Here is a 26,733-nt window from a genome sequence, read left to right as displayed (position 1 = left end):
TTGGAAAAGCCTTGAGTAATAATGTCTAGCTGATTATATGGTTATATATAAACAGAAAACCTATGAGTGCAGAGGCTAGGAAAGCTGTTTTTTGGAAGACAGACCCTGTCTGTCATCAGTGATCACCACAGATCATCAGTGAGCTTATAGTAAGTAGAAGTATGACAGTGGAAGTCCTTACCCTCAGTATGTGTCAGCTCATACTGGGGAGAAACTGTTAGAAGGCCGTGAATGTGGCAGGGTTTTCAGTGGTACATTCTGCCTCATCCATTAGCAGATGAAATCACAGAGAAAACGCTGTTAATCCATTAAATGTGGAATACCTTTAACAAAATACTAAAGTTCTTGTGAAGCAAAGAAGGCTTGTGAAAATGAGGAATGTTTGAGAGCTTTATGTACCTTTTCCAACTTGACTTGTACATCACGTGATACACCTGATGGGCATTTTCGGACAGGATACCTTGAACCACATCCCCAGTTACCATGTTAATGATTCCATAATTTAGAGGAGATAGTCTCTGCCCTACTTCACTCGTTAACATTACCACGTTATATTCACTTTTCCCATTTGTGGATTCTTTTTCTAAAATTATATTCAGTTCCTACCCAATATCATATGATGGTTAGCTGTTGCATTTCTTTGGCTCTAGATTTAAGTATTACTTCAGGCAATTGAAGTCCTTCAAAAATGAAATGAATATATTAAAGTCATGAATATATCAAAAATGCTAATGTCCTTGAATTTAAATTGAATTTAAAAATAAGACCAAGCATTATACAATGTCATCATAAAAGTGATTTTAAAAATTTTTTAGACTTGAAAAGGTAGAGAAACCACATTTGCAAAATGAACTAAACGCCCAAGGACAATTAGTAATTTAAACCTATACAATAAATAACAAAATATATTCCAACACAGCTCTTGGTAATTTTTTTTGAAAACATGAAAAAGTAAGGTAGGCAATTTGAATACAAATTAAGATGACTACTTCCATCCTAGTTCTCCTTCCTGGATTATTAAAATTATTATTCTCATTATTATTCTCAGAATGCTGGGAATCTGAAGTTCTAAACTCAAAGATAACTATCCAGTTGCACTCTTCCCTTGGAGGTAGTACCCTGTCTAACCCTACCTTTTGCCTCATTGATGGAATCACCTTGACATTCTTCCTGGCATCTATTGCCTCATTGATAGAATCACCCTGACATTCTTCCTGGCATCTATTCCCATTTTCTCTCAACTCAAGAGGGACTCTGAGTCCTACACACATGAGGAAGAGAAAAGTAGATCTTCATAGAATCAACCCTGGCCTGGAATATTCTATGAAGCCAGAGAGACTTTGAATTGGACCTGGTGTAGGCTGAATCTAGTGCTGGACTGGAATACTAGTGGCCTGTAATCAGCTTGGAAAATATTTTCAGAATCTAGTATGTGTAATATATTTTTTTTAAGTAGGCTCCATGCCAGCATGGGGCTTGAACTCAGGACCCTGAGATCAAAAGTTGGATGCTCAACCGAGTCACCCAGGCACCCCTGATATGTATACTTAATTGAATGTAGTCAGGGGTAATGATAGGGGCTGGCATAAAACTGATACAGGAAGAGGTTCAGACCACGTCCCCTGCTGAAAAACTGTGATCTGAAAAAGGGCCTTAGATTAGGTCTCAGAGAGAAACTAAAGTAGAGGCCTGTCAGTAGATGAGGTATTTTAATGGCATTTAGACAGGTGATTTTTTAAAAATCAGTGACATAAATACCACTAGAATCACTTGGAGAGAACATCTCAATTGTTTTTTTAAAGATTTTGATATGGAATAATGCAATATATGTTAAGAAAGAAAAAAAGAAGAAGAAGAATGTAGCAGGAGGGGAAGAATGAAGGGGGGGAAATCGGAGGGGGAGAAGAACCATGAGAGACGATGGACTCTGAAAAACAAACTGAGGGTTCTAGAGGGGAGGGGGGTGGGAGGATGGGTGAGCCTGGTCTGGTGATGGGTATTGAGGAGGGCACGTTCTGCATGGAGCACTGGGTGTTATGCACAAACAATGAATCAGGGAACACTATATCTAAAACTAATGATGTAATGTATGGGGATTAACATAACAATAAAAAAATTTAAAAAAAAGATTTTGATATGGAATATAAAGACCTTGGGTCATGTATAAACATTACTGTATCAATTTCAATACAAAGCATATTACAATATCAACTTTATATGTTTATGCTCAAGTATAAGGTCTTGAATGTAAGTTATACACTGTAAAAGTTAGACTAAGCTTCCTGAGGGAGGGAACTTCTCTTAACCCCTATATACGAGATGTCTAGAAAAATATGTGATACAGAGTAGGCACTTGATAAATACTGTTAATTGACTGAATCTCATTCAGTAAGCAATCTGGTCTTAACTAAGATTTAAAGCAGGGCCAGGAAAAAATTAACTAACTCAATAATTAAACAGGGCCAGAGAGGACCAAACTGTTTCCAAGTAACCTCAATGTATCCCAAAATAAGCTTTAAGAATATAGGAGTGCAAAAATATCCTGATCTCCCCTGCTCTCCCCGCTCCCGCAACCAAAGTTTGGTTGGATGTTTGTCATCCAACCAAAACTTATTGGGCAGGAAAATGTGACCAGTGTTGAAAGAAACCAATCAGAAGTGACTAAAACTGACAAAAATGCTAGATTGAGCAAACAAGGACATAGTAACTGTATAAATAGTTATAGCTGTATTCCATTAGATCAAAATCGTAGAGGAATGGTTAACATGTTAATAACAATGTGTTGGGTTTATAAGATATGTTTTACTTCATATTTTATAAACCCTCCCAGAATATTGTTGTTTATTTGCTATCTTGATCAGAGAGTGGAGGGCAGTTAGCAGTTTCCACTAGGCATTCCTCACAATGGTACCTCTTACCCCCCTGGCCAAGAACTCAGGGCTTTTCTCTTTTAAGTTCAGGTTCTCTAAGCATTTTTTCTCTTTTTAATAAAAGCTTTTGTTCTCATTGTCGTTGAATTTGTACTTGAGTTTCTTTGCCTTGTTATAAAATTCACTGATCTTTCCTTTTGCATACACAAATAGGTTAAAATACTGTTCCTAGGTTTTAGACTCCCCACCCACCCTGACCTGTTTTTCATTTTGGATAGTTTCTATTGCTGTGTCTTTTAAGTTCACTAATTTTTTCTTATACAATATCTAATCTGCTATTAATCCCATCAAATGTATGTTTTACCGCAGAAGTTGTAGTTTTTATCTCTAGAAATTTGAATTGGGCCTTTCTTTTTATAGCTTTCATATCTCTATTTAATATGACTTACTTGTTTTTATTTAAGTAATATCTATATCCAACGTGGGGCTTGAACTCACAACCCCAACTGAGACAGCCAGGCACCCCAACATGGTTTACTTTTAACCTAATATTTAAAGTGAGTTTCTAGGGGTGCCTGCATGGCTCAGTCGGTTAAGCATCTGACTTCTGCTCAGGTCATGATCTTAGGGTCATGGGACTGAGCCCCGCATTGGACTCCTTGCTCAGTGGGGAGCCTGCTTCTCCCCCTCCCTCTTCCTCCCGCTCCCCCTGCTTGTGCTCTGTCAAATAAATAAATAAAATCTTTATAAAATAGAGTTTCTGGTAGGCAGCATGTAGCTGGACCTTTTTTATCTGATTGATGATCTTTTACTGGGGTATTTAGATCATAATTAATGTGGTTAGGTTCAAATTAACAATGTGTAATTTATTATTTATCCCATCTGGTTTTGCTCCCCTTTTTGTCATTTTCTACCTTCTTTTGGAGTAACTATGTTTTGTTTTTAAGATTTATTTATTTCGGGGCAGAGGGGCAAGGGAGAGGGAGACAGACTCCCCACTGAGTGGGGAGCCCAACGCAGGGCTCGATCCCAGGACCCTGAAATCATGATTTGAGCCAAAATCAAGAGTCAGATGCTCAACCAACTGAGCCACCCAGGTGCCCCTGGAGTAACTATGTTTTTTTTTTTTTTTTAAAGATTTTATTTATTTGAGAGAGAGAATGAGACAGAGAGAGAGAGCATGAGAGGGGGGAGGATCAGAGGGAGAAGCAGACTCCCTGCTGAGCAGGGAGCCCGATGTGGGACTCGATCCTGGGACTCCAGGATCATGACCTGAGCTGAAGGCAGTCGCTTAACCAACTGAGCCACCCAGGCGCCCTGGAGTAACTATGTTTTATGATTATCTCCATTGTTGGCTTATTAGGCGTAACTCTGTTATTTACGTGGTTCCTTTAGAGTTTATAGCATGCATCATTCACTTAGCAGTGTATCTTCAAGTTATTATACCTTTTCATGTATAGTACCAGAATCTTATATACTTCCTATTTTCTGTAGCCAAGTCAGCTTCATTGAAGAAATTATCTTCTGGATGCTCCTGGGATATATTTTTAGTGGATGTGTAAACTGGCTTTACATGATAATTACACATTAGCATTCCTAACTCCATATACTTTTGGAATCTTTACAAAATATAAAGAAATTTCTGGCTTTTAAACTTTAGTGTAGGCCACCTCTGAGTCCAGTTTCAGTCAACCAACCAAGCAAACTGTAGAGCCATTCTAACTGAGCTCAAACATTAAAGCCAGAAGCAATTCATGGTCAGCCCATATTGTTAAATTTGCCTGATCCAAATTTTTGTTCCTTCCACCATAATCCCACAAATGTTTCACAGGATTCTCTTTATATAAGCAATATATATAAAAAATAAATACTTCATGACTACGCTGGGTTTACCCAAAGAATGCAAAGTAAGTTAAATTTTGTCTAATTTTCTTTTTTTTTAAAGATTTTATTTATTTATTTGACAGAGAGAGAGGCAAGAAGAGAGGGAACACAAGCAGGGGGAGCAGCAGAGGGAGAAGCAGGCTTCCCGCTGAGCAGGGAGCCCGATGAGGGGCTCGATCCCAGGACGCTGGGATCATGACCTGAGCTGAAAGCAGACGCTTAATGACTGAGCCACCCAGCCGCCACCAAAATTTTGTCTAATTTTCTAAGCAATGTAATTCACCACTGTATTAGACTGCTTTGGCTGTGATAACAAAATACCACAGAGTGGGTGTTTGAAAAAACAGAAATTCGTTTTCTCACAGTTCCAGAGGCTAGAAGTCCACAATCAAGTCTCCAGCTGATTTGGTTTCTGGTCAGGACTCTTCCTGGCTTGCAGACATCTAGCTGCCTTCTCACCATGTCCTCGCAAGGCATTTCCGCAGTTTGTCTACACAGAGAAAGAGCTCTCTGGTGTCTCTTCCAATAAGGACACTGAACTCACTGGGATCAGAGCCCCACCCTTAGGACCTCATTTAACTTTAATTACTTCCTTAGAGGTCCCACCTCCAAATATAGCTGGGTGTTCGGATGTTCTACTTGTGAATCTGAGGGGACACATTCAGTCCATAATATTCCACTCCTATCCCCCCCAAATTCATGACCTTTGTGCATGCAAAATACATTCCATTCCAACAACCCTCAAAGTCTTAGCTCATCCCAGCATCAACTCTAAAGTCTATATAGTCCAAGTCTCATCTAAATCATATATGGGTAAGACTTCAGGTGGAATTTACCCAGAGGCAAAATTTCTCTCCAGCTATGAACCCGCAAAATTAGAGAAGTTACTCACTTCCAAAATACAGTGGTTGGACAGGTGTAGGATAGACATTCCCATTCCATGAGAGAGAAATTAGGAGGAAGAAAGGGGTATGGGTCCCTCAAAAAACTCAAAACCTAGCGAAGCAAATTCCATTAGATCTTAAGACTTAAGAATCATCATCTTTGGTTACTTATCTTTGGTTATGCCCGGCTGCCAGGCATTGTAGGTGACATTGTAGGTGGGAATCATAAACACTCTTGCAACTTTACATTCAAACCAGCAATTTTACATTCTGCATTCCAGTAAGCTCCACCAAGGGTATTTTTGCCTGCATTTATAGCTTTGTTACCCTAGCATGCAGAACAGTATTTGCCACATAGTAGGCATTTTATAAACATCTGGATGAATGGATGAATAATCCCTTTAACTGGAAGGCGCTCTACGCCTTGTTGTGTAACCGTGGGGAGTGAGTTCCGCACTGGGAGCTCAGTTGGGCTGCAATACTGAACAGAACCACTTCCTTTTCTCAGAGTTTTGTTTTTTTGTTTTTTAAGATTTAAAAAAAAATTTAAGTGCAATCTATCCCCCAACCACACCAAGATCAAGTGACCGAGCCAGCCAGGGGCCCCTCAGAGCTTTTGATTCAAGGTCTTTTTCATCTTCAGGGAAAGAAAAGCTTGCCGCGTCTTTGACTCCTCCCACCGCGGGAGAGCCACGCTGCTCTATTAGCTCCGCCGCTCGTTGACCCCCATCAGCCTTGTGCCCCGTTTCCCCCCACACGAATCATACCAAGAGCTTTATGATCCTGTTTGCCCACTCTCTGACCAACGCCTTTTTCAGCGGTTCTCTAAAACCTAGCCTGGCCGCAAATGCCGCTTTCTCCACAAACCCCCTCCAGCCAGCATTCCCAGACTAGCCTGTTCCCCTCCAACTGTTGCTCAGGCTCGGCTCGAACTCCCTTCCGGTGAACTTCTACGCGGGCCGCGCCCACTTAGCTTCTCCCTATTCTTTAAGTGAAAGCGCTTTAAACCAGACCATCTCGGCCGGTCCTGAGGGGAGATCTGGGCAGGCCTGAGTTTCTGAGACGCTAAGCTGTATACGCACCGCCCCTGGTGAATGTTACAAATTCGGGGCCCAATGGCTAAAGTGGCCCGGAAATAAAGTGAAATAAAGCGTTTTCAATAGCCTCTCACCGTCTAGCGCCTTCCCGCGAAAGGCGCAAAGAGAGAGGACGCTCGCCGCAGGGCAGGAAGTGAGGGAAACCGCGGCTCCTGGCGAGCAGCCTGGAGCCGGCGCTGCAATATGACGTCACAGAGGCCGAGCCTCGCGCCAGATTCCGGGTCCCTGGAACAACGCACGTTGGCCCTCGTCGGCCGCCGTCCTCGGCGCTTCTGAGGGTCTGTCAGTCGCTGAGGTGGGGCTCGGGGGCGGTAGACGCTGAAGCAAAGTGCTTCGGGAAGTGGAACGATGATTTGTCTCCAGAGGTGAAGATCGACGTTATCGCCAGGTCATTGTCGGTTCTGGGAGTGTTTGGGGGCCAGGGAGAGCGCCTTGGGTTTTGCGGTGTTTTTGTTTTGTCCTGGAGCGCGTGGGGGTAGGTGTTGGGGGAAGCGAATGGGAAATCGCTAGGGGGTTGTGTTGAAGGATCACTTGGGAGTTCCCTGTGGAGGGGGAGCTTGTGAGGTTTCGTGCTGGAACGAGAACTTGGGGAGAGTAGCGGTATGAGGCGTCTGGTTGGGGGAAGCAGGGGTCGTGTCGGCGTTGTCGGTGTTGGGGACAGAATTTGGGGAGTTCCGTTGTTGATGCTTATCACATCCTTTTAAAGATGGGGTTTCTGGCCTCTTGCGCCCATGTTTACTGTATATTCTTTTTTTTTTTAAAGATATTTATTTATTTATTTTTATTTATTTGAGAGAGAGAGCACAAGAGGGGGTAGGGTCAGAGGAAGAAGCAGACTCCCTGCGGAGCAAGGAGCCCGATGCGGGACTCGATCCCAGGACTGCGGGATCATGAGCTGAGCTGAAGGCAGTCGCTTAACCAACTGAGTCACCCAGGCGCCCTGTTTACTGTATATTCTTGCAGAAAATATGTTTTCATTTTTATTTCCGACCCATGTAATGACATGCTCAAACTCCTAAATAGTCCAGAAAATAACTCTTGTTAAATTTTAGTGTATTCCAATTTTGATGTTGGGATCAGTTGTGTAGGTACTGGTGTAATTTTACACATTTTGAATCTGATATCCTGTTACCAACTCTTTGGAAGTTTTCATCTTTCTTTTCTTTTTTTAAAACTATTGCAGTTATGTTCTGTTGCGCAGGTGCTTTAATTTGGGTAAAACTGATGTGGGTATAGGTCCAACACTTTCAGGAACATTTGATGGGTTTCCTTTAACACAAGTGTTTTGTTAACTTGACCAGCTGTGGTGGTGATTTTCCACATGTGTTTTAGACATATCTGTTTATGTTTATTCCTAAATAGTTTATACTGTTGTAATCGTAAATGGTGTGGGTTTTTTCAGTATGACCCCACTTTTTGTTTCTTCTAATTTTATATAATGCACAAAAACAAAAATTTAAATTGATTTTGTCCTCTCAGTCTACTGATATTACTGCCACTAGCTTATACATTGATTCTTTTATATTTTCTAGTTGAGTATTTTCGTTATCTGCAAATAATTTTGGCCAGGTGGCAAGTGTATGAACTGTGGAGTAAGAAGAACCTGCTTCTGTCTCTGACTTGGGTAGGTTAATGTCTGAGTTTCTTTATTGGTGAAAAAAGCTGTCATAATTCCTACTTCATAGTTATGAAGATTAAATTAGCAAATATTCTTTAAGTACGAAGTGTAGTGCCTGGCACCTAGTATAGTCGGAATAAATGGTAACTATGGTTTATCAAGTTTTTATTCCTCATTCTCAAAGATTTTCCCCCCAGCTTTATTGAGATATAATTGACATATAACATTCTGTAAGTTTAACGGTACAACGTGTTGATATAATACACTTATATATTGAAAATAATTACTACCGTAGGTTAGCTAACATGTGCATCATGTCACATAATTACCATTTCTTTTATGTGGTGAAAACATTTAAGATCTACTCTCTTAGGTTTCAGTTATATAATACAGTCTTAACAGTAATCACCATGCTGTACAATGCAGCCCCTCAAATAACTTTAAAATTACTTTCATTTATATTTTTCTTCTCTCTCTTTATTTAATATTTTATTTATAGATTACTAGATTTCCCAGTGTCTTATATTCCTGGAAGAAACCATACTTGTCCATAGTGATTTGTTCTTTAAATATGTGGCTGGGTTCCATTTGCTAATATTTTATTTAATATTTTTGCATCTAGAAATAAAAAGATGTCTTGGATTTGCTTCAGAATAATCCTGTGGTGAAGAGAGATGAGTGGTGATGTAGATAATACAAAATTAGGTTTGAGCTGATAATTATTGAAGGCACATAATGGATATGAGGAGTTTGATTATACTCCTCTTTCTTTTCTCTCCTCTCCTCTCCTCTCCTCACTTCTCCTCCCCTCTTCTCTTCTCTCCACACGTGGGTAGGGACAGAGGGAGAGAGAATCTCAAACAGGCTCCACACCCAGTAAGGAGCCTGATGCGGGGCTCAGTCCCATGACCCTGAGATCATGACCTGAGCCAAAATCAAGAGTTGGATGCTTAACCGACTGAGCCACTCAGGTGCCCCTCCTCTTTCTTTGTACATAGGGTTTTCTTATACTGTTTCTTCTTCTTTGGCTTGAACCTTTTCATAATAAAATTTAAAAATTTTTGCTTCTACATTTTTTTTTTTCTTTTAAAGATTTTATTTATTTATTTGAGAGAGAGAATGAGCTAGAGCATGAGAGGGGGGAGGGTCAGAGGGAGAAGCAGACTCCCCGCTGAGCAGGGAGCCCGATGCGGGACTCGATCCCAGGACTCCAGGATCATGACCTGAGCTGAAGGCAGTTGCTTAACCAACTGAGCCACCCAGGCGCCCTACTTCTACATTTATAAGTGAAACTGATCTGTACTTTAAGAGTATTTTTCAAGTATAACACTAAAAATGAAAAAATAGGATATTATAGCACCCTAGGAGCCCCATCTCATCCTAATCTCCTCCCTTCTCTCCAGAGGTAATTATTACCCTAAAAACATCAAATTTGCCTGGCTGCTGTTAACTTTATACAGATGGAGGGGCACCTGGGTGGCTTCAGTCGGTTAAGCATCCAAGTCTTGATTTCAGCCTAGGTCATGATCTCAGGGTCGTGGGATTGAGCCCAGCATTGTTGGGCTCCCTGCCTGCTTCTCCCTCTCCTTCTGCTGCTCCCCCTGCTTGTGCTCACTCTCTGTCTCTCTCAAATAAATAAAATCTTAAAAAAAACCAACTTTATACAAATGGGATCATAGGGTACATGTCCTTTTGTATCTGGTTTCTTTTGCTGAATATTTTGTTGTGAAATTCATCTAATTTGTTGCATTTAGCAATAGTTCATTTTTTTTTTTCATTGCTGTATGGTATTCTTTGGTGTGATTATACCCCAATTTATTTATGCATTCCACTATTAATACACATTTTGGTTGTTACTGGCTTGTGTCTATTATAAAGAATGCTGATACGGACATTTTTGTACATGCATTTTGATGCATGATATACTTAGTAGAATTCCTGAATTGTAGGGTATGCTAGATACAAGGAGAAATGACAAATGCCCAGTCCTAATGGGAGGTTCTTAGCATACGTCACTCAGTAACAGAGAACAAGGAGACGAAAAGCTAGAAGGCTATAGTTTAACAGTGGTCAGCAAAGTTTCTGTAAAGAGCAATAAGAGAGTAAATATTTTAGGCTCTGCAGGCCAGATAGTCCTGCACCTGCTGACCTCTGCCATTGTAAGATGAAAGTAGCCTAGAGAATACATAAACAAATGGGTATGGCTGTGTTCCAGGAAAACATTATTTACAAAAACAGTTCACCAACCCACTATACTGCCAACCCCTGACAATTAGAATAACATAATTAACAAACTTGACCAGTGTAAAACACTCCCCCCAATGATTTTTCTCAAATGCACATAGAACAATTATAAAAATTTAGCATATGGAAAAAAAATTAGCATATGGTGGGCCATAAAGCCAGTCTAAACAAATTTTAAAGGATTGAAATCATACAGAATACTTTCTCTGGCTATAGTGGAATTAAACTTATAAAGCAATATCAAAATGATAACTAGAAAATCTCCCATTTTTGGTAAGCATACCATACACGTCTAAATAATCCATGATTCAGAAAAAATTACAGTGGAAATGTTTTGAATTGCATTTTAATAATCCTACATCTCAACTTTTGTTTAATTCAACTAAAGCAATCAGTGGAGGGAATTTAGACATGTATTAGAAATGCATATATTGGAGGGGCACCTGGGTGGCTCAGTCATTGATACACACACAATGGAATATTATTCAGCCATAAGAAAGAAGGAAACCTTGCCATTTGCACCAACATGGATGGACCTTGAGGGCATTATACCAAGTGAAATAAATCAGAGAAAGACAAATACTGTATGATCTCACTTATGTATAGGGTATCTTAAAAAATGAAACAAAACGAAAAAACCGAGTTCATAGATTCAGTGAACAGTTTGGTGGTTACTAGAGGCTGAGGTTTGGGGGTAGGTGAAATGGGTGAAAGGGGTCAAAAGACATAAACTTTCAGTTATAGAATAAATAAGTCATAGGGATGTAATGTACAGAATGGTGACTATGATAATACCATATTGCATATTTGAAATTTTATAACTGGTGGCAAATGTTAACTAGACTTATCGCGGTGACCATTTCATAATGTATACAGATACTGAATTGTTACATTGTACACCTGAAACTAATACATGTCAGTTATACCAAAAATAATAACACCAACCGATAGTATTTATATATGTAAAGGAATGTTATCATTTTTCATGTGTCATTTTCATGTCAGTTTCAACCACTGACTAAATTTTTTTAGTACAGTTGACACACAATGTTACATTAGTTTCAGTTGTGCAACTTGGTGACTTGAGCAGTTTTGTACATTAACTATGTTCGTCATGACTAACTCTTATTTTTGAGTCTTGTCCATTTCAATTACTTGAGTTTTCTGGGTGTTCCTTAATACTGTGCAAATGTTGTTAATTTCTTTTCTTTCATATTGATCACTGCTATTTGATTCTTCTCTCTAACGACATGATAAGACCAGTGATGAATGAGAATGGTGGTATTTACGCCTTTCCATGCTTCATAGGAATGCTTCCAGCATCTCACCGGCTCTCCATTGGGCATGTAAAGTGATTTTACTTGCTTTGCTTTTGTTTTGCTTTAGATGTTTTTCCTTTTTTCCTCTTATCTTTTGGAAAGAAAGACAGTGTGACTTCCAACTAACATGTCAACTACAAGTCCCAACTCCATTCCTTCCTCTTCATCCCTAGAAGTAACCTCTAACTTGAAATTTTACATTATAATAATTTTTGGACTTTAAGTGTGTATCTCCAAACTATATATTCTATTTCTATGTGCATTTAAGAAGTTTATGCAAATGGTGTTACACTTGATGTATCCTTTTACAAGAGATTTATAGGATTTTATTTTGTTCTTGTTTTATCAGTAAGCTGTTTTTTTCTCCCAACACTATTGACATCACATGTGTGGGAGTTTGTCCCCACACCAGCCAATTCTCCCAACTCCCTGGACAACAACTGGGTGTCCTAAAATTCAACTCAGTTTTGATGCTAACTACCAGGAATTCATGCAGATCCCACAGATTAAGGGCTCAGTTTCACAAGGTTGACCACACTTCAGATACATGTCACTATTCCCAGGTTGCCCCTTGTATTTCTGACCAGCTGGCTATAAATCAGGGGTTTCGGGGGCACCTGGGTGGCTCAGTCGGTTGGGTGTTTGACTCTTGATTTTGGCTCAGGTCATGATCTCAGGGTTGTGAGATCACCCCGCACTGGGCTCTGCCATCAGTGGAGGGAATTTAGACATGAATTTAGACTCCCAGCTGGGAGTCTGCTTGAGATTCTCTCTCTTCCTCTTCCTTTGCCCCTCCCCCTGTTCTCTTTCTCAAATAAATAAATCTTTTTAAAAAATAAATCAGAGGTTTCTACACCCCGCCCCCCCAAGTTCAATAATTTGTTAGAACAGCTCACAGAACTCAGGAAGATACTTTACTTACTATCACCAATTTATTACAAGAGATACAAATGAACAGCCAGATGAAGAGGTACATAGAGTGAGATCTGGAAGGGTCCTGAGCACAGGAGCTTCTGTCCATATGGAGTTGGGGTACACCACCCTCTTGGCACCACCTGAGTGTTCAACTCAGAAGCTCTCCAAACCGTGTAATTTAGGAGATTTTGTTGATTATATAGCCCACTGATGATTAAACTCAATCTCCAGCCCCTCCCACTTCCCAGGGGATGAGGCTGAAAGTTCCAACCCTCTAATCATGCCTTGGTCTTTCTGGGGACCACCCCCTATCCTGAAGCTGTCTGTGGACCCCCAGCCACCAATAATCTCATTGGCATATCAAAGCTACTCTTGTCACTCCAAGGATTTTAGGAGCTGTGTGCCATAAACCTGGCACAAAAACCAACTGTTTCCCATTGTACCATAATGAGTCTAAGGAAGTAGCCACTCCGTTCCTAGGCTATTATAGGTTTGTTAACAAAAGGAATACTGAATTTTATGAGCTACTTTTTCAATATCAATTTAGGCTTTTCTCTTCTAACCTATTAATTTATGTTATTGGCTACTGTTGGCTGCCATCCTGACATCCATGCCCCTTTTGTTAAGAAAATCCCCATTTTATTTAGACAGTCATCCATCTAGGAACTTGACCTTAACCTTAGTTCAGTAGGAGATGCAGATTAGTCCTACCAATCAGGGTAGTTCCATTGCCATTTTCGGTTTCATTGCTATGTTCCAGGCATGAACATTTGATGCACCTCTGCTCTGTTAAGGGTGAGGGAAAGTCTGCCAAGCAGCTTCTGGGAAACGGTTGAGTCCTTGATCTCCAATCCTGGAGGTCTCAGTTGTAAACTCATTCATGTCTAACCCCCTCTTCCTACCTTTCTCCTACCCGTGTGGAGTTGTATACCATTCTTTTTAGGCTGGCACTGCGGGTAGACTAGACTGAAGGGCCAACGCTGGGATAAAGCATTGTCAGGATTAGACATGGGGGTGGTAGGTATCCTTGTTTACTGTGTTTACCAGTTGGCCAGAGAATGAGTCAGAGATGAGCTCTCTGGGTATGGAGGATTCAAGAGAGCAAGAGAGTCTTTGAGAATAATTTGCTGCCTTGCAGGGTGAAGCAAAATTCAAATTGACTTCATGGTGTTGGTGTCCTCAGAGTGTGAGTTTCTAGCATGGCTCCAGGGCTTGGCCCTTGGGGAGACTGATCTCTGACCTGCAGCTGCTGAGGCAAGGATGTCTCTGCCTTTGCATTCTGGCTTGTGTGGGAGGAGCTGGCTGGGTGTGCATAGCAAATATTACAAGAACTGGTTCCAGGGGTTCTGTTTTTGCAACTATGACTGTGTGGCCACTCCATAGTATGATATGCTAGGGAGTAAAGTTCTTTTTTTTTTTTTTAAGATTTGGTTTATTTATTTAGGAGCGAGAACACAAGCGGGGGAGGAGCAGAGAGAGAGAGAAGCAGACTCCCCACTGAGCAGGATGCCCAACGATGCTGGGCTTAATCCCAGGACCCTGAGATCATGACCTGAGCTGAAATCAAGAGTCGGTCGCTTAACCGACTGAGCCACCCAGGCGCCCCAGGGAGTAAAATTATTAAACTGCATGAGAAAGAAAACAAATTGTATTGTGAGGCTATTGGAAAAGGAATATGCCATAATGGAGAGAGGCAGATGTGGATTCAGATTCCCATATTGCTACTTAGGGAGGATATTAACATGGACAACACACTTCACCTGATCAAGCCTCAGCTTACTTATGTTTAAAATGGAGATCATGCTTACCTTATAGAGTAGTATTGAGGATTAAATAAGACGATGCTCATGATTTTTATAGTCCCTTGGTCTTCAAATAGGATAATTGCTCAGTGCAATAAACAGAAATTTTAGGAATATGTGGGCACAGGTGGTTTTAAGGCAGTTTCCAGAGCCACCACTTGTATCCATTATCTTTCCTAAAATTGATTTGTGTAAGAACTTGGCTACAGACAAGATCATGGTTGGGGTTTTTTCCCATCTCTTTCACATCCATTCTAGTCTAACTTTGCCAAAAAAGGGGGGAGGCATTCCTCTTGCCCATCCCATGTCTTCTTATGGAGCACGGATCCATGATGTAAAAGCTTTCCTGGTGTTAAAGAGACAGAGGAAATGTTGGGGCCTTTTGTTAGAGTAAGTCTGCATGGCAAGAGAAAGCTGGGGTCCCAGGTACATACCCTCTTACAGTTGAATTTGCTCTTGAATCCACAGGTTCTAGTCTACAGGAATAAGACATTATCAGTACTGGAAGAAGGAGGAGGTCTCAGGCTTAGGAGATCATCATTTCTGGCAGCAGCCTGACCTGAGATATCTGACCATAACTTCCAGGCAGGCCGGGAGCAGACAGAAGACAGAGCATACCCTGCAGTTGCTAGCCCTTTCTTCAGAACAGAAGAACATGACCAAGGCCCGGGTAAGGCTTATTTTACCTATTTTTGTCCTTTGTTTCCCAGTGGATTTGTGGAAGCTTCTAAAACACAGTCTGGGGGTGCCTGGGTAGCTCAGTCTGTTAAGCGTCTGCATTCAGCTCGGGTCATGATCCCAGAGTCCTGGGATCGAGCCCTGCATAAGGCTCCTTGCTCAGTGGGGAGCCTGCTTCTCCCTCTGCCTGCTTCTCCCCTTGCTTGTACTCTCTCTCTCTGTCAAATAAATAAAATCTTTTAAAAAAGTTAAAAAATAAACAGTCTGATAAAATGAAACAGTATATGTTGATAAAAATCAGGATCTGTGGAAAATAAGTTTAGGCCATAATCTTAAAATCTGGGCAAGTTAGGAGGCAAGATACATGGGTCGTAAGATTCATACAAAGCCCTTAAGGATGGAACCGAGGTAAATGTGTAAGATCTTATGGGCTGGCTTAGCTTTGAATTTGTGTCTCATTTCTTGGCAGCTGTAATAACAAGAAAAACATGAAAAGTTACATGATTTGTAGTGTCCGTGAGGAGAAAGCAAACCAGTTCTTCAGGGAAAGTAATTTCATTGCTCTTAGTGCTTAAGAAATTTCTTTTCCTAGCTCTTCACAGAGATTTTGTGGTAGACAGTGTCCTCAATATCAGTCATGTAATAAAGGCATAAGATGTTTCCTTTGGCTTTTTCTCATTATGTTCGTCAGAGTAAGCTAAGGGGATAATGCCAAAGCAGAACTTGATTGGACAAAATTCTTCAAAAGCAGTGCACCTGGACAATAGAATCTTCTGGCAGTCCACACTTTACCCCGGAATAAAGCCTGAATTATTTAATAGAATGAATGGGCTGCTTGACCTTTGAGTGGTCCTCCATGAAGAAGAATTCTGCCATTTGGCAGAAGACAGCTGAAAGTTCCACTCTTTGATAACAACTTGGAGTACAGACGGTGGTAATGCTCCCTTTATACCTTTTCAACTGCAGGTTCAGAAATGAAGGCAGAGTCAATTATTCCTGGTCTGGCGTTTGTATTATTAATTACTTAAATGATGCGTGGCTACACTTGCATGTAAAAGATTCAAACAAAAAGAAGTATTTACACCAAAAGAGAATATTCCCTTTCACCTCTTCCTGCCCAACCTCCAACCCAAGAGGTAACAGATGTTAATAGTTTGGGTCTCCAGTCAATCTCTTTGTATAATTGACATGTGGTAGAATATATTTATACACATTTTTATATGCATCAATATGTATACTTATACATATATAATTGTGTATATTATTAAAACTTTTTCATATATCTGGGATCATACTATATACACAACTTGGGGACTTGATTTTTTTTTTTATTTAAGAGAGTACCTTGAAGATCATTGGCATTAATAGGTTTACATCTACCAAATTTTTTTTTTTTTAAGATTTTATTTTTAAGTAATCTCTATACATAACGTGGGGCTTGAATTTATGACTGTGAGATCAAGAGTCATGCTCTACCCACTGAGCCAGCCAGGGGCCCCACTACCAAATTGATTTTTTTTTTTTTAAGATTTTATTTATTTACTTGACAGAGGAAGACACAGCGAGAGAGGGAACACAAGCAGGGGAAGTGGGGGAGGGAGAAGCAGGCTTTTCCCACTGAGCAGGGAGCCCGATGTGGGGCTTGATCCTAGGACCCTGGGATCATGACCTGAGCCAAAGGCAGACGCTTAACCAACTGAGCCACCCAGGTGCCCCTACCAAATTGATTTTAACGTTTGCACAGTATATTACAGCATGGAGGTACTGCAGTATATCCTCAGCTGCTTTTTTTTTTTTTAAGGTTTTCCATTTTATTTTTTTATTTATTTAAAAAAAAAAATTTTTTTTTTTAAGATTTTATTTATTTATTTGACAGAGAGAGAGAGAGAGAGAGATAGCAAGAGCAGGAACACAAGCAGGGGGAGCAGGAGAGGGAGAAGCAGGCTTCCCGCCAAGCAGGGAGCCCGATGTGGGACTCGATCCCAGGACCCTGGGATCATGACCTGAGCCGAAGGCAGACGCTTAACAACTGAGCCACTCAGGCGCCCCGTTTTTCCATTTTATTTTTTAGAGAGAGAGCTCGCGCAGGCACGTACACAAGCAGTGGGGAGGGGCAGAGGCAGAGGGAGAGAGAATCTCAAGCAGGATCTGTGCCCAGTGCGGAGCCCAATTCAGGGCTCCATCTCACGACCCTGAGATCATGACCTGAGCTGAAATCAAGAGTCGGACACTTAACCAACTGAGCCACCCAGGCGCCCCCTTGTCTGTTTCTTTTTTTTTTTTTTTTTTTAAAGATTTTATTTATTTATTTGACAGAGAGACACAGCGAGAGAGGGAACACAAGCAGGGGGAGTGGGGGAGGGAGAAGCAAGCTTCCCGCGGAGCAGGGAGCCCGATGCGGGGCTCGATCCCAGGACCCTGGGATCATGACCTGAGCCGAAGGCAGACGATTAACGACTGAGCCACCCAGGCGCCCCCCCCCCTTGTCTGTTTCTGATGGACGTGTAGATATGGATAGTTTTTCACTGTTATAAACAAATAATGAACATTCTTCCTCCACATTGTTTTGTCTCTGCAAGTATTTTTTTTTCTTCAAATATTACTTTAGTACTCTTTTAGGCTAAGAAGAACTAATTAATAGAATTCCATGGTGGTGTTGTCTGAATGTTTGTGTCCCCACAAAATTCATATGGTAGAATCTTAACCCCCAAAGATGATGTATTAGGAGGTGGGGCCTTTGGACCGGGAAGTGGGCCCTCACCAGAATGCAACCTTGCTGGCTCCTTGATCTGGGACTTCCCAGCTTCCACAACTGTGAGAAATAAATTTCTGCTTTTATAAGCTACACAGTCTCTGGTATTTTGTTATAGGAACCTGAGTGGACTAAGACACATGGTCCTGTGGTATGTGAAATACTCACAGTGTGCATAACTTATCAAGGGAAAATGATGAGAACGTGTTCCTGTCCCTCTTTTCCGCATCATCTGTTCCACCTTAGATTGCATCGGCCTCTGTTGTTACAGGCATCGTTATCATTTGAGGACGTGGCTGTGGGCTTCTCCTGGGAGGAATGGCAGTTACTGGCTCCATCTCAGAAGGACCTGTACCGGGACGTGATGTTGGAGAACTATAGGAACCTGGTGTCAGTGGGTGAGGACAGCAGCACAATCCGTTGCCTTTTCTTCCTCATTCAATAAAATCGGTAGTGTCCCTGAAATATCTCCTGGTTTGCACTAACACATTGTAGAGAACAGACTTTTATTCTCCTCTTTGGTGCTAGAGTGTATATGCTCTCCCTCCCCCAGGAAAAGGATTTTGCTTTACTGAAGTATAAATGATGTACAGACGTTCTCCAGCTTTCTTAGATTCCCCAAGCTTAAATACTTGGTGCCAAGTTTTCAATGATTTCCCATTTTACAGGTTATCGAGCTAGCAAACCAGATTCACTCTTCCAGTTGGAGCAAGGAGAACCACCATGGACGGTAGAGGGAGCAGCTCAGAGTCAAACCTGTCAAGGTGAGTGGTGAAAACCAAGAAAATGGGGAGAAAGGACACTAAAACTCCAGTGGGCCAGTGAAAGGTTAACACTTTGGAAGTGTTGTGTGGAGAACTTTTCTTTTCTTTTTTTTTTTAATGATTTTATTTTATTTATTTGTCAGAGAGAGAGAAAGAGAGCGCTCACAAGCAGGGCGAGCGGCAGGCAGAGGGACTAGCAGGGTCCCCAGTGAGCAGGGAACCCGATGTGGGACTTGATCCCAGGACCCCGGGTTCATGACCCGAGCCGAAGGTAGACACTCAACCAACTGAGCCACCCAGGCGTCCCTGGAGAACTTTTCTTATGCCATTTGGTGACACAAAAATCTGAGCAACTCCTTTCTGTATCGCTCTTCTTTATTCGGGCTGTTCTTTGCCTGCTATTAAAGGTTGAGGTCTTCCTTTTTTTCTCATTTCTAGGTCTGATTAGTCTTGGCTCATGTAGGATCCAGATTTCTTACCTGGTTCCGTCCTGCCCAGCTTCTGCCTGTCTTCTCCCTTCCCTTTCTGCAGCGTTCCCACCTCCTGTTCCTCACCGACTTGCTCCCATACAGATGGCTTTGCACGTGGCACAGTTCTCGTCTTCTGCACATCCTTGCCCCTTTCAGAAGGGCTGAAATCCCTCCCTGACAGCCCACCTCACCTGAGGTCATCTAAAAACTACACGTACCTTGTCACTTAGGGCACCTCAATGTACTATTCAGCCTCTGCTTCCCCAGCTTCCAGGTTCTGGGTTTCTGTGGGTTTTGCTTTCTTTTTTTAATCTTCTGCTTCATTCTCCTATTAAAAGTTTCATTCATTCTCAAGGCCTAAGCTCTCTGTTCTCTGCTGGAGAGTCCCAAGTTGACCTCTTCTACTAACGTCTGATCGGCAGTGTAATCCCCGTATGTTGCCAGCTACCAGGGCAGCTGCCCTTTGATGTCCTCCTTCCTGTATGCAAAAGCAGAGGTCCTCCTTTCTCCCAGATAATGTCTTCACCGTCATAGAGTGTATTCAGATATATTTGAAGAGTTAAGCTCTCTGTACTCTGACAGTTATTCCCAGGTTGACATCTCCCCTTCTGTAGTCTGATCAGACCTCTAATTCTATATTTTGCCGGCACTGAGGATAATTATCCTGGGAAGTCCTCTTTCCTTCAGCTTTTGTGTTGCAGCCTGAGATCATTTTTCCTCCTGGTGAACCCTTTTACTCCTAGTGCGTTTTACTCAGGTTCTGCTGTGCTGTACACGTTAGGTGCTTAGTTACCTGTGAGTTGCCTTGGATTTTCTGTATTATTTCTGACAGTCTCTGCTACTTCTATTAGATTTTATTGTTTTGAAAAGGCCTTAGGGAATTGCACACTCCCACCTCGGAGTAGGCTGTGATCATTTAGTCTTGCATTGCACCTGTTGCTACACACATCGGCTGTCTTCGGTTGTTCAGTTAGTCCCTTTTAATGGTATGGCTGCATTCCTCTGTGGGCAGGGGGCATTAAAGTGGTGGAACTTGATGAGAAAACAGGAGGAGTGAGAACTGGTTAAAAAAACAAGAGGTCCACATATATTTAGAGGTTGAGAAGATAAGAACCCAGCTGGGTAGAGTGATAAGTATTGGGGCTATGGTGGGAGGAGGGTCAGAAAATGTCCCAGAAACAAGTGACAAACTTATTCCAAAGAGGAGGAAGTGATAGATTTTATTGAAAGCCACAGGTCATATAGTGTCCAATAAGCTGAGGATTGGCATCTGTGCATTTGATTGTGTTGCATTTTTACGGCCAGATACCGCCTTCCTTCACCTTGATCTCTTTTTATCTCCACAAGTTCCAGTGCACACTTGGAACTTCCTCTTTTCTAATTTTTCTGTACTTTGTGTCTACACTGCACTGACTCAGTCATGATCACATGTTTCATCATATTGTTTTATGGTGGGTATGAGGCTTCTTTTTCCATATGGAGAAAAGGCCTCTATGTTAGTCTTCCTTACTGCATGTAGACTAGATAATCATTCACTGACAGCATCACTTGCATCTGTTTGTTCCCCACATCTTGAAAGTAGGTCTTGTTTTGTTTTGTTTTCTTTTTAAATCAGGGATGTGTGTAAACTACATGGGAACTTTTTCAAACCACAGGCTTTGTCTCTGGAGATTTGGTTTCTAATCTACTAGATATGGGGGGTGCCCTGAGCATATGAGCTTGGAAAAACTTAACTAGGCCAGCTGTGCTTTGATCCGTGTAGTTGAAGAACTGCCACCCTACTGCACTCTGAAAGAGCTGGATCTAATGAAGGACAAAATACCTTCCAAGTGTCAAAGTCCCATTAAAATTTTTAGGATTTGATTATGAGGCATAGACGGGCTGTTTTTGCAAAATTAGAGAAAATTGAGCTTTGGTGAAGTGTTACAGAAAGAATTAAAGTACTTTTTGGAAGAATGATAAAATAATTTCTGCAAGAAAGATAGTTGAATTTCAAGTCAAAATGATATGGGTTAGTAAAAAGATTTTAGAGAGAGAGTTGAGGAAAGCAATGTGGGAGATCCTTAGTACATTGGCCTGTAGGAGACTGTATGAAAGGAAATGGCTGATTATTGTGGACTTTATGTTAATAATTGGCTTAGAAAGTGTGAATTTGGTTCTGTTTTAACTTTTTGTGCTATTTGTAGATGGTCTTGCTTGATAGCTAGGGAGTAGCATTGAAGCAGGAAGTTACAGCTTGGAATTCTAGGATAAATGGAAGATAAGGCAGGTTGATGTTTTGTTCCTGGATGGGGAATGAATCTCTTAATTGGTGGTGACAGATGATGTAGGAACAGAGATTAAGGAAGAATGTGGCATTAGTTGAAAGAAGAAAATTTGGGGATGAGTATATCAAGTAGATTATAATGGCAAGTACGGATATGGTTTATATGGATACAGATGACCTGTGTCTGTGCTGTCCATTGTATTGGCCACTGGCCACATGTGGCTACCTAAGTTTAATTAACATTAAGTAAAATTACAAATTCAGTTCCACTGTCACTCTGGTCACCCACATTCAAGTGCTCAGTAGCCACACGTGGCTAGTGGGTACCATATAAGAAACACAGATACAGAACATTCCCATCATTGCAGAAAATTTTATTGAACAGCATAGTACACAGTTATGGTATGATTGAACTCATTGGAGAAGGTGATGTTTCCACCAGTCAGTACAGCTGTACTCTTCTCTGGGACAAGGGCAGATGGCCCGAGGACCTTTTCTTTTTTTTTTTATTAGAGAGAGAATGTGCACATGCATGAGCAGGGTGGGCAGAGGGAGAGGGAGAGAGAAGGAGAATCTTAAGCAGCTCCACACTCAGCATGGAGCCCAACGTGGGGCTGGATCTCACAACCCTGAGATCATGACCTGAGCTGAAACCAAGAGTTGGACACTTAACTGACTGAGCCACTCAGGTGCCCCTAAGGACCTATTTTTAAATTCTAGACGGACATATATGTGTCTGGGTATATTGGACTGGGTGAGGTTGTATCATTTTTACATAGAAAATTTAAGTGTTGACTACAGTATTAGTCTAAATAGGTGATTGGTGTTTTATATAAGTTAGTTTTGGTGTGCAGGTAGAATGAAAGGGGAAAGGTTTAGTAACAAGGCAGTTGTTGACTCTTTTACCTCAGTAATCTTGGGATGAGGTGCTATAGGTCCTACTTTCTGATTTTCTGATTCCAACCCTTTGTTATGAAAATCCATATTGTTTATGTTTATCAGCATTTGTTTGATGTCTCTGGATGGGATTTTCAAATTCTCTTTGCATATTCCTCTCCCAAAACTCTTTTTTTTTTTTTTTTAAGATTTTATTTATTTGACAGAGAGAGAGAGGGACAGTGAGAGAGGGAACACAAGCAGGGGGAGTGGGAGAGGGAGAAGCAGGCTTCCCGCTGAGCAAGGAGCCCGATGCGGGGCTCGATCCCAGGACCCTGAGATCATGATCTGAGCCGAAGGCAGATGCTTAACGACTGAGCCACCCAGGTGCCCCTCTCCCAAAACTCTTAAGACTTGGAATCTATGAAATTCTTGTCCTGGGCCTTCCTCTTTCTCTGTCCATTCTTCCTACATTATCTCACCTGGTTCTGTGTAGTCAAAATATTTAAGTACTGTTTATATACTCATGACTTAAAATTGTTATCTGAAGGGGCGCCTGGGTAATTAACTTCGTTAAGCATCTGACTCTTGATCTCAGCTCAGGTCTTGATCTCAGGATTGTGAGGTCAAGCCCTGCATTGGGCTCCATGCCCACTTAAAAAAAGTTATCTGCAGTCTAGAACTTTCTCCACACTCATAGATCTAACTGGATACTTCATATTTGTTCGTGAATGTATATATTATCTCAAGCCTGATGTGTCCCTCAAAATGGAGCACTTGAGTCCCCACAAATGTCAAACCTCTCTCCCTAATCTTCCTCATCTTATTAAATGGCACCAGCAGCTACACAGATACGTAAGCCACATATTGAGAAGCTATCCTTGATGATTCCCTTTTCTTCCTGTGGCATTCATTCTTACAGTGAGCCTTATCTTTTCCTTCTGTCATTGTCTTTCCTTTCTCTACTATGTCCTTGTTCTCGTACATTTCTCCATCTCCGTGGTGGTCAGCTGGTGCTGCTGTTACCCCTTGCTGAACTCTGCTGTATCCTGTTGTGTATTCTCTCAACAGCTTCATCTCTCCAGCTCATTTTTCATACAACAGCTGTGTGATTATTGGTATTTTGGGAAATACTAATTCAGAATGGGTTGTATTCCTTCCGAAAAATGTTCAGTGGCTTATGGCCATTGCTCTTAGCATAAAACCTAATTTCTAACAGAGTCTTCCTACATCATCTGTATCTTCTCAATTCTTCCTCCCTTTTCAAACTTAGCAATTTCCACTTCACTCAAGCTCAGGATAGTCCAGGTACACCAGCCTTTTTTTTATGTTTCTTGATTATGCCTAAATTTTCTGCCTCTGTGTTTTTGCATTGGCTGTTCCTTCTTGGAATGTTCTTCATCAAGTTATCTGCATAACATTGCTCATTCTTATCCTATGATGTCACCTTAACTTGCCTTGTGTCATGGATGACTATTTTATCTAAGGTTAACCTACCACTACTCTGTCATCTCCTTCATACATACTATTTTGCACAATCTGTATTTTTTTATTTCTTTGGTTACTTGTTGATCCCCTCGTCCCCCCATCTTGCTCTCTGTCTTGTTACTAGAATGACAGCTCCATGGAGACAGATTATATAAGTTGCCTTAGTGTGACTGATATATTCTAATTCTAATATTCTAATATATTATTCTAACGTTCAAATATCATAAAGTAATATATTCCTAAACACCAGCACATTCAATATTTGTTGGATGAATGGATCCATCCCCTCCATCTTGTTTTGTTCTATTCCAGTCACTGTGTGGTTCTATTTTTACTTCTATCTCCATTTTGCAAGGTCCTATTTGGAAAGAATCCCAAGTTATATTTATTCATTGTAGGCTATTCAGTGTTGTTTCTAAAGTAGGTGTTTTTCCCTTTGCTGTTTTATAATATTGTCTTTTTTCACAGAGCATAGGATATATTTCTCTTAGGGATCTTATAAAGAGCTAGCCCAAACCATGGCAAATTTTTTTTTTTACATTTTTCCCCCTAAAATTATCATGGATGTTTTCATTGTTCTTTTTCCTAGAAGAAATATGGGAGATTGACCATATGCAGTGGCACCCAGAAAACCAAAACAGGAGTAAAACTTTGGAAAGATATCAGCAAAGTTATGCACTTGGAAACAATTTCGATTTATGCAAAAGTCTTGTTCCTTTAACACAAAGACACAATAAGTTTGGCTCACATTGTAAAAGTTTGAAATCACATTTAGGTTTTGTTATCCAGAATAGAAGATATGCAGGAGAGGATTCTGATGAGGTTAGTGGATGCGGGAAATCATCAGTCTGCATCCAGCAGGATACAACTCTTACTGGACTTAAATGCCTTGGATGCATTAAACCCAGTAGCACTAAATCACAGCTCAATGAACATCAAAAAACTTACACAGAAGAGAAGCCACATGAATGCAGTGAGTGTGGGAAAGCCTTCTCCAGGAAGGCACAACTCATTAGGCATCAGAGAACTGAAAGAGGAGAGAAGCCGCACGGATGCAATGAATGTGGGAAAACATTCATGAGGAAGATTCAGCTCACTGAACACCAGAGAACTCATACTGGAGAGAAGCCCCATGAATGTAATGAATGTGGAAAAGCCTTCTCCAGAAAGTCACAGCTTATGGTACACCAGAGAACTCATACAGGAGAGAAACCCTATGGATGCAGTGAGTGTGGCAAAGCCTTCAGCCGGAAGTGCCGGCTCAATAGACATCAGCGATCTCACACAGGAGAAAAACTCTATGGATGCGGTGTGTGTGGGAAAGCCTTCTCCCAGAAGGCATACCTCATTGCGCATCAGAGACTTCACACAGGAGAGAAGCCTTATAAATGCAGTGAATGTGGAAGAACTTTCTTTTTTAAGTCGGACCTGACCAAGCATCAGAGAATTCATACGGGAGAGAAACCTTACAAATGCAGTGACTGCGAAAAAGCCTTCAGGAGCAAGTCAAAGCTCATTCAGCATCAACGAACTCATACCGGAGAGAGACCATACGCATGCAGTGAATGTGGCAAAGCCTTTGCCCACATGTCAGTTCTCATTAAACATAAGAAAACTCATACAAGAGAGAAAGCTATAAATTCACTGAAGGTGGAGAAACCTTCCTCAGGGAGTCATAGCTCTTTATACATGAGTGAACTTGCACAAGAGCAAAGCGAGATGAACACAGTGCCTGTGGAAATACCTTCTTTGGGAACTCAACCCTTGTTAAACCTCAGTGAGTTCCTCGGGGGTAGAAATGTAGTGTTTGTGGAACAGCCTTTTCTAAGAAGTCAGGCCTCAGTAGATAATAGGGAATTTGCACAGGGAATAAGTCTTGCAAATGCAGTGAATGTGGCAACACCTTCGGTAATAAATTATGTCTTATATGTTACAGACATTGTGTAGGAAAGAAAGTCTCTGGTACCAGAATGTATCTGATACCAGAAAAGCCTTTAGCAAGAATCCTCCACAGATTATATGTCAGAGCTCATTTTGCACATAAATGCTATGGATGCAGTGGTGGTGGAGGATAAGTCTGTGAGAATTCAGACTTACTAAATTTCTATGAAATCCCACTGGGCAGAAATGCAGCTATTGTGGGGAAGCCTTTTCCTGGAGGTGATATCTCCGTTGTTACCAAGAATTCCCACAGGACCAGAACATTAGGAAAGAATGTGATGATGTTTTCAGTGATAAGTTCTACCTCATCACATCAGAGAAGTGTAGAAAGATACCTCTAGAGACACTGAATATGGACAACATTTTCAGTAAAATGTGGAAGAACTCATAGGAGAAACCCCTGAACACAGTAAAAGATGGAAATTCTAAAATAGGAATTCTATTGCCAAACTAACTAATGTGTCACAATTTTATACCTTGGGAATCTGGGAAAGACTTTTCTAATAAATGAAATCTTGGGCACTAGGAATTGAATTATGTAGCAAAAACCTATGAATATAATGAATACGGAGATACAACTTTATTAGTCTCTTATGGCTGCTGTAACAAATTACCATACATTTGGTGGCTTAAAACAACACAGTATTATAGCTCTGGAGGTCTGAAGTCTGAAATGCATCTTGCTAGACAAGGGGGTCACAGGGCTGCTTTTCTTTTTGGAGGCTGCAGGGAGAACCTGTTTTTCTTTGTCCTTCCAGCTGCTGGAAGTTGCCTGAATTTGTGGTTTGCAGACCCCTTCCACCTTCAAAGCCAGCAATGGCCAGTCAACTCTTCCATCACTCTGACACTGAACTCCTGCCTCCCT

General features: G+C 41.2%; 2 protein-coding genes across 2 annotated transcripts in view; one reads left to right on the top strand and one right to left on the bottom strand.

The window, feature by feature from the left end:
- Window positions 1-6,932, bottom strand: part of ZNF613 (zinc finger protein 613) — a 61,929-nt gene extending 54,997 nt beyond the window's left edge. Inside the window, exons 1-2 of the mRNA XM_078063415.1 lie at window positions 6,810-6,932; window positions 5,118-5,244 (exon numbers count right to left, since the gene is read on the bottom strand). The gene's annotated coding sequence lies outside the window, so the exon portion shown is untranslated. The remainder of the gene's footprint in view (window positions 1-5,117; window positions 5,245-6,809) is intronic.
- A 23-nt stretch (window positions 6,933-6,955) lies between these two features.
- Window positions 6,956-26,444, top strand: ZNF577 (zinc finger protein 577). Its single transcript, XM_036104094.2, has 6 exons — window positions 6,956-7,123; window positions 8,268-8,359; window positions 15,102-15,303; window positions 18,335-18,461; window positions 18,732-18,827; window positions 24,517-26,444. The coding sequence occupies exons 3-6, from the start codon at window positions 15,289-15,291 to the stop codon at window positions 25,872-25,874; spliced, it is 1,596 nt and encodes a 531-aa protein (XP_035959987.1). The 5' UTR covers window positions 6,956-7,123; window positions 8,268-8,359; window positions 15,102-15,288; the 3' UTR covers window positions 25,875-26,444.
- The last annotated feature ends 289 nt before the right edge of the window (window positions 26,445-26,733 follow it).

This window comes from Halichoerus grypus, chromosome 15 (assembly GCF_964656455.1).
Source record: "Halichoerus grypus chromosome 15, mHalGry1.hap1.1, whole genome shotgun sequence".
Classification (NCBI taxonomy): domain Eukaryota; kingdom Metazoa; phylum Chordata; class Mammalia; order Carnivora; family Phocidae; genus Halichoerus; species Halichoerus grypus.
This window is presented reverse-complemented; position numbering and strand designations above follow the sequence as displayed.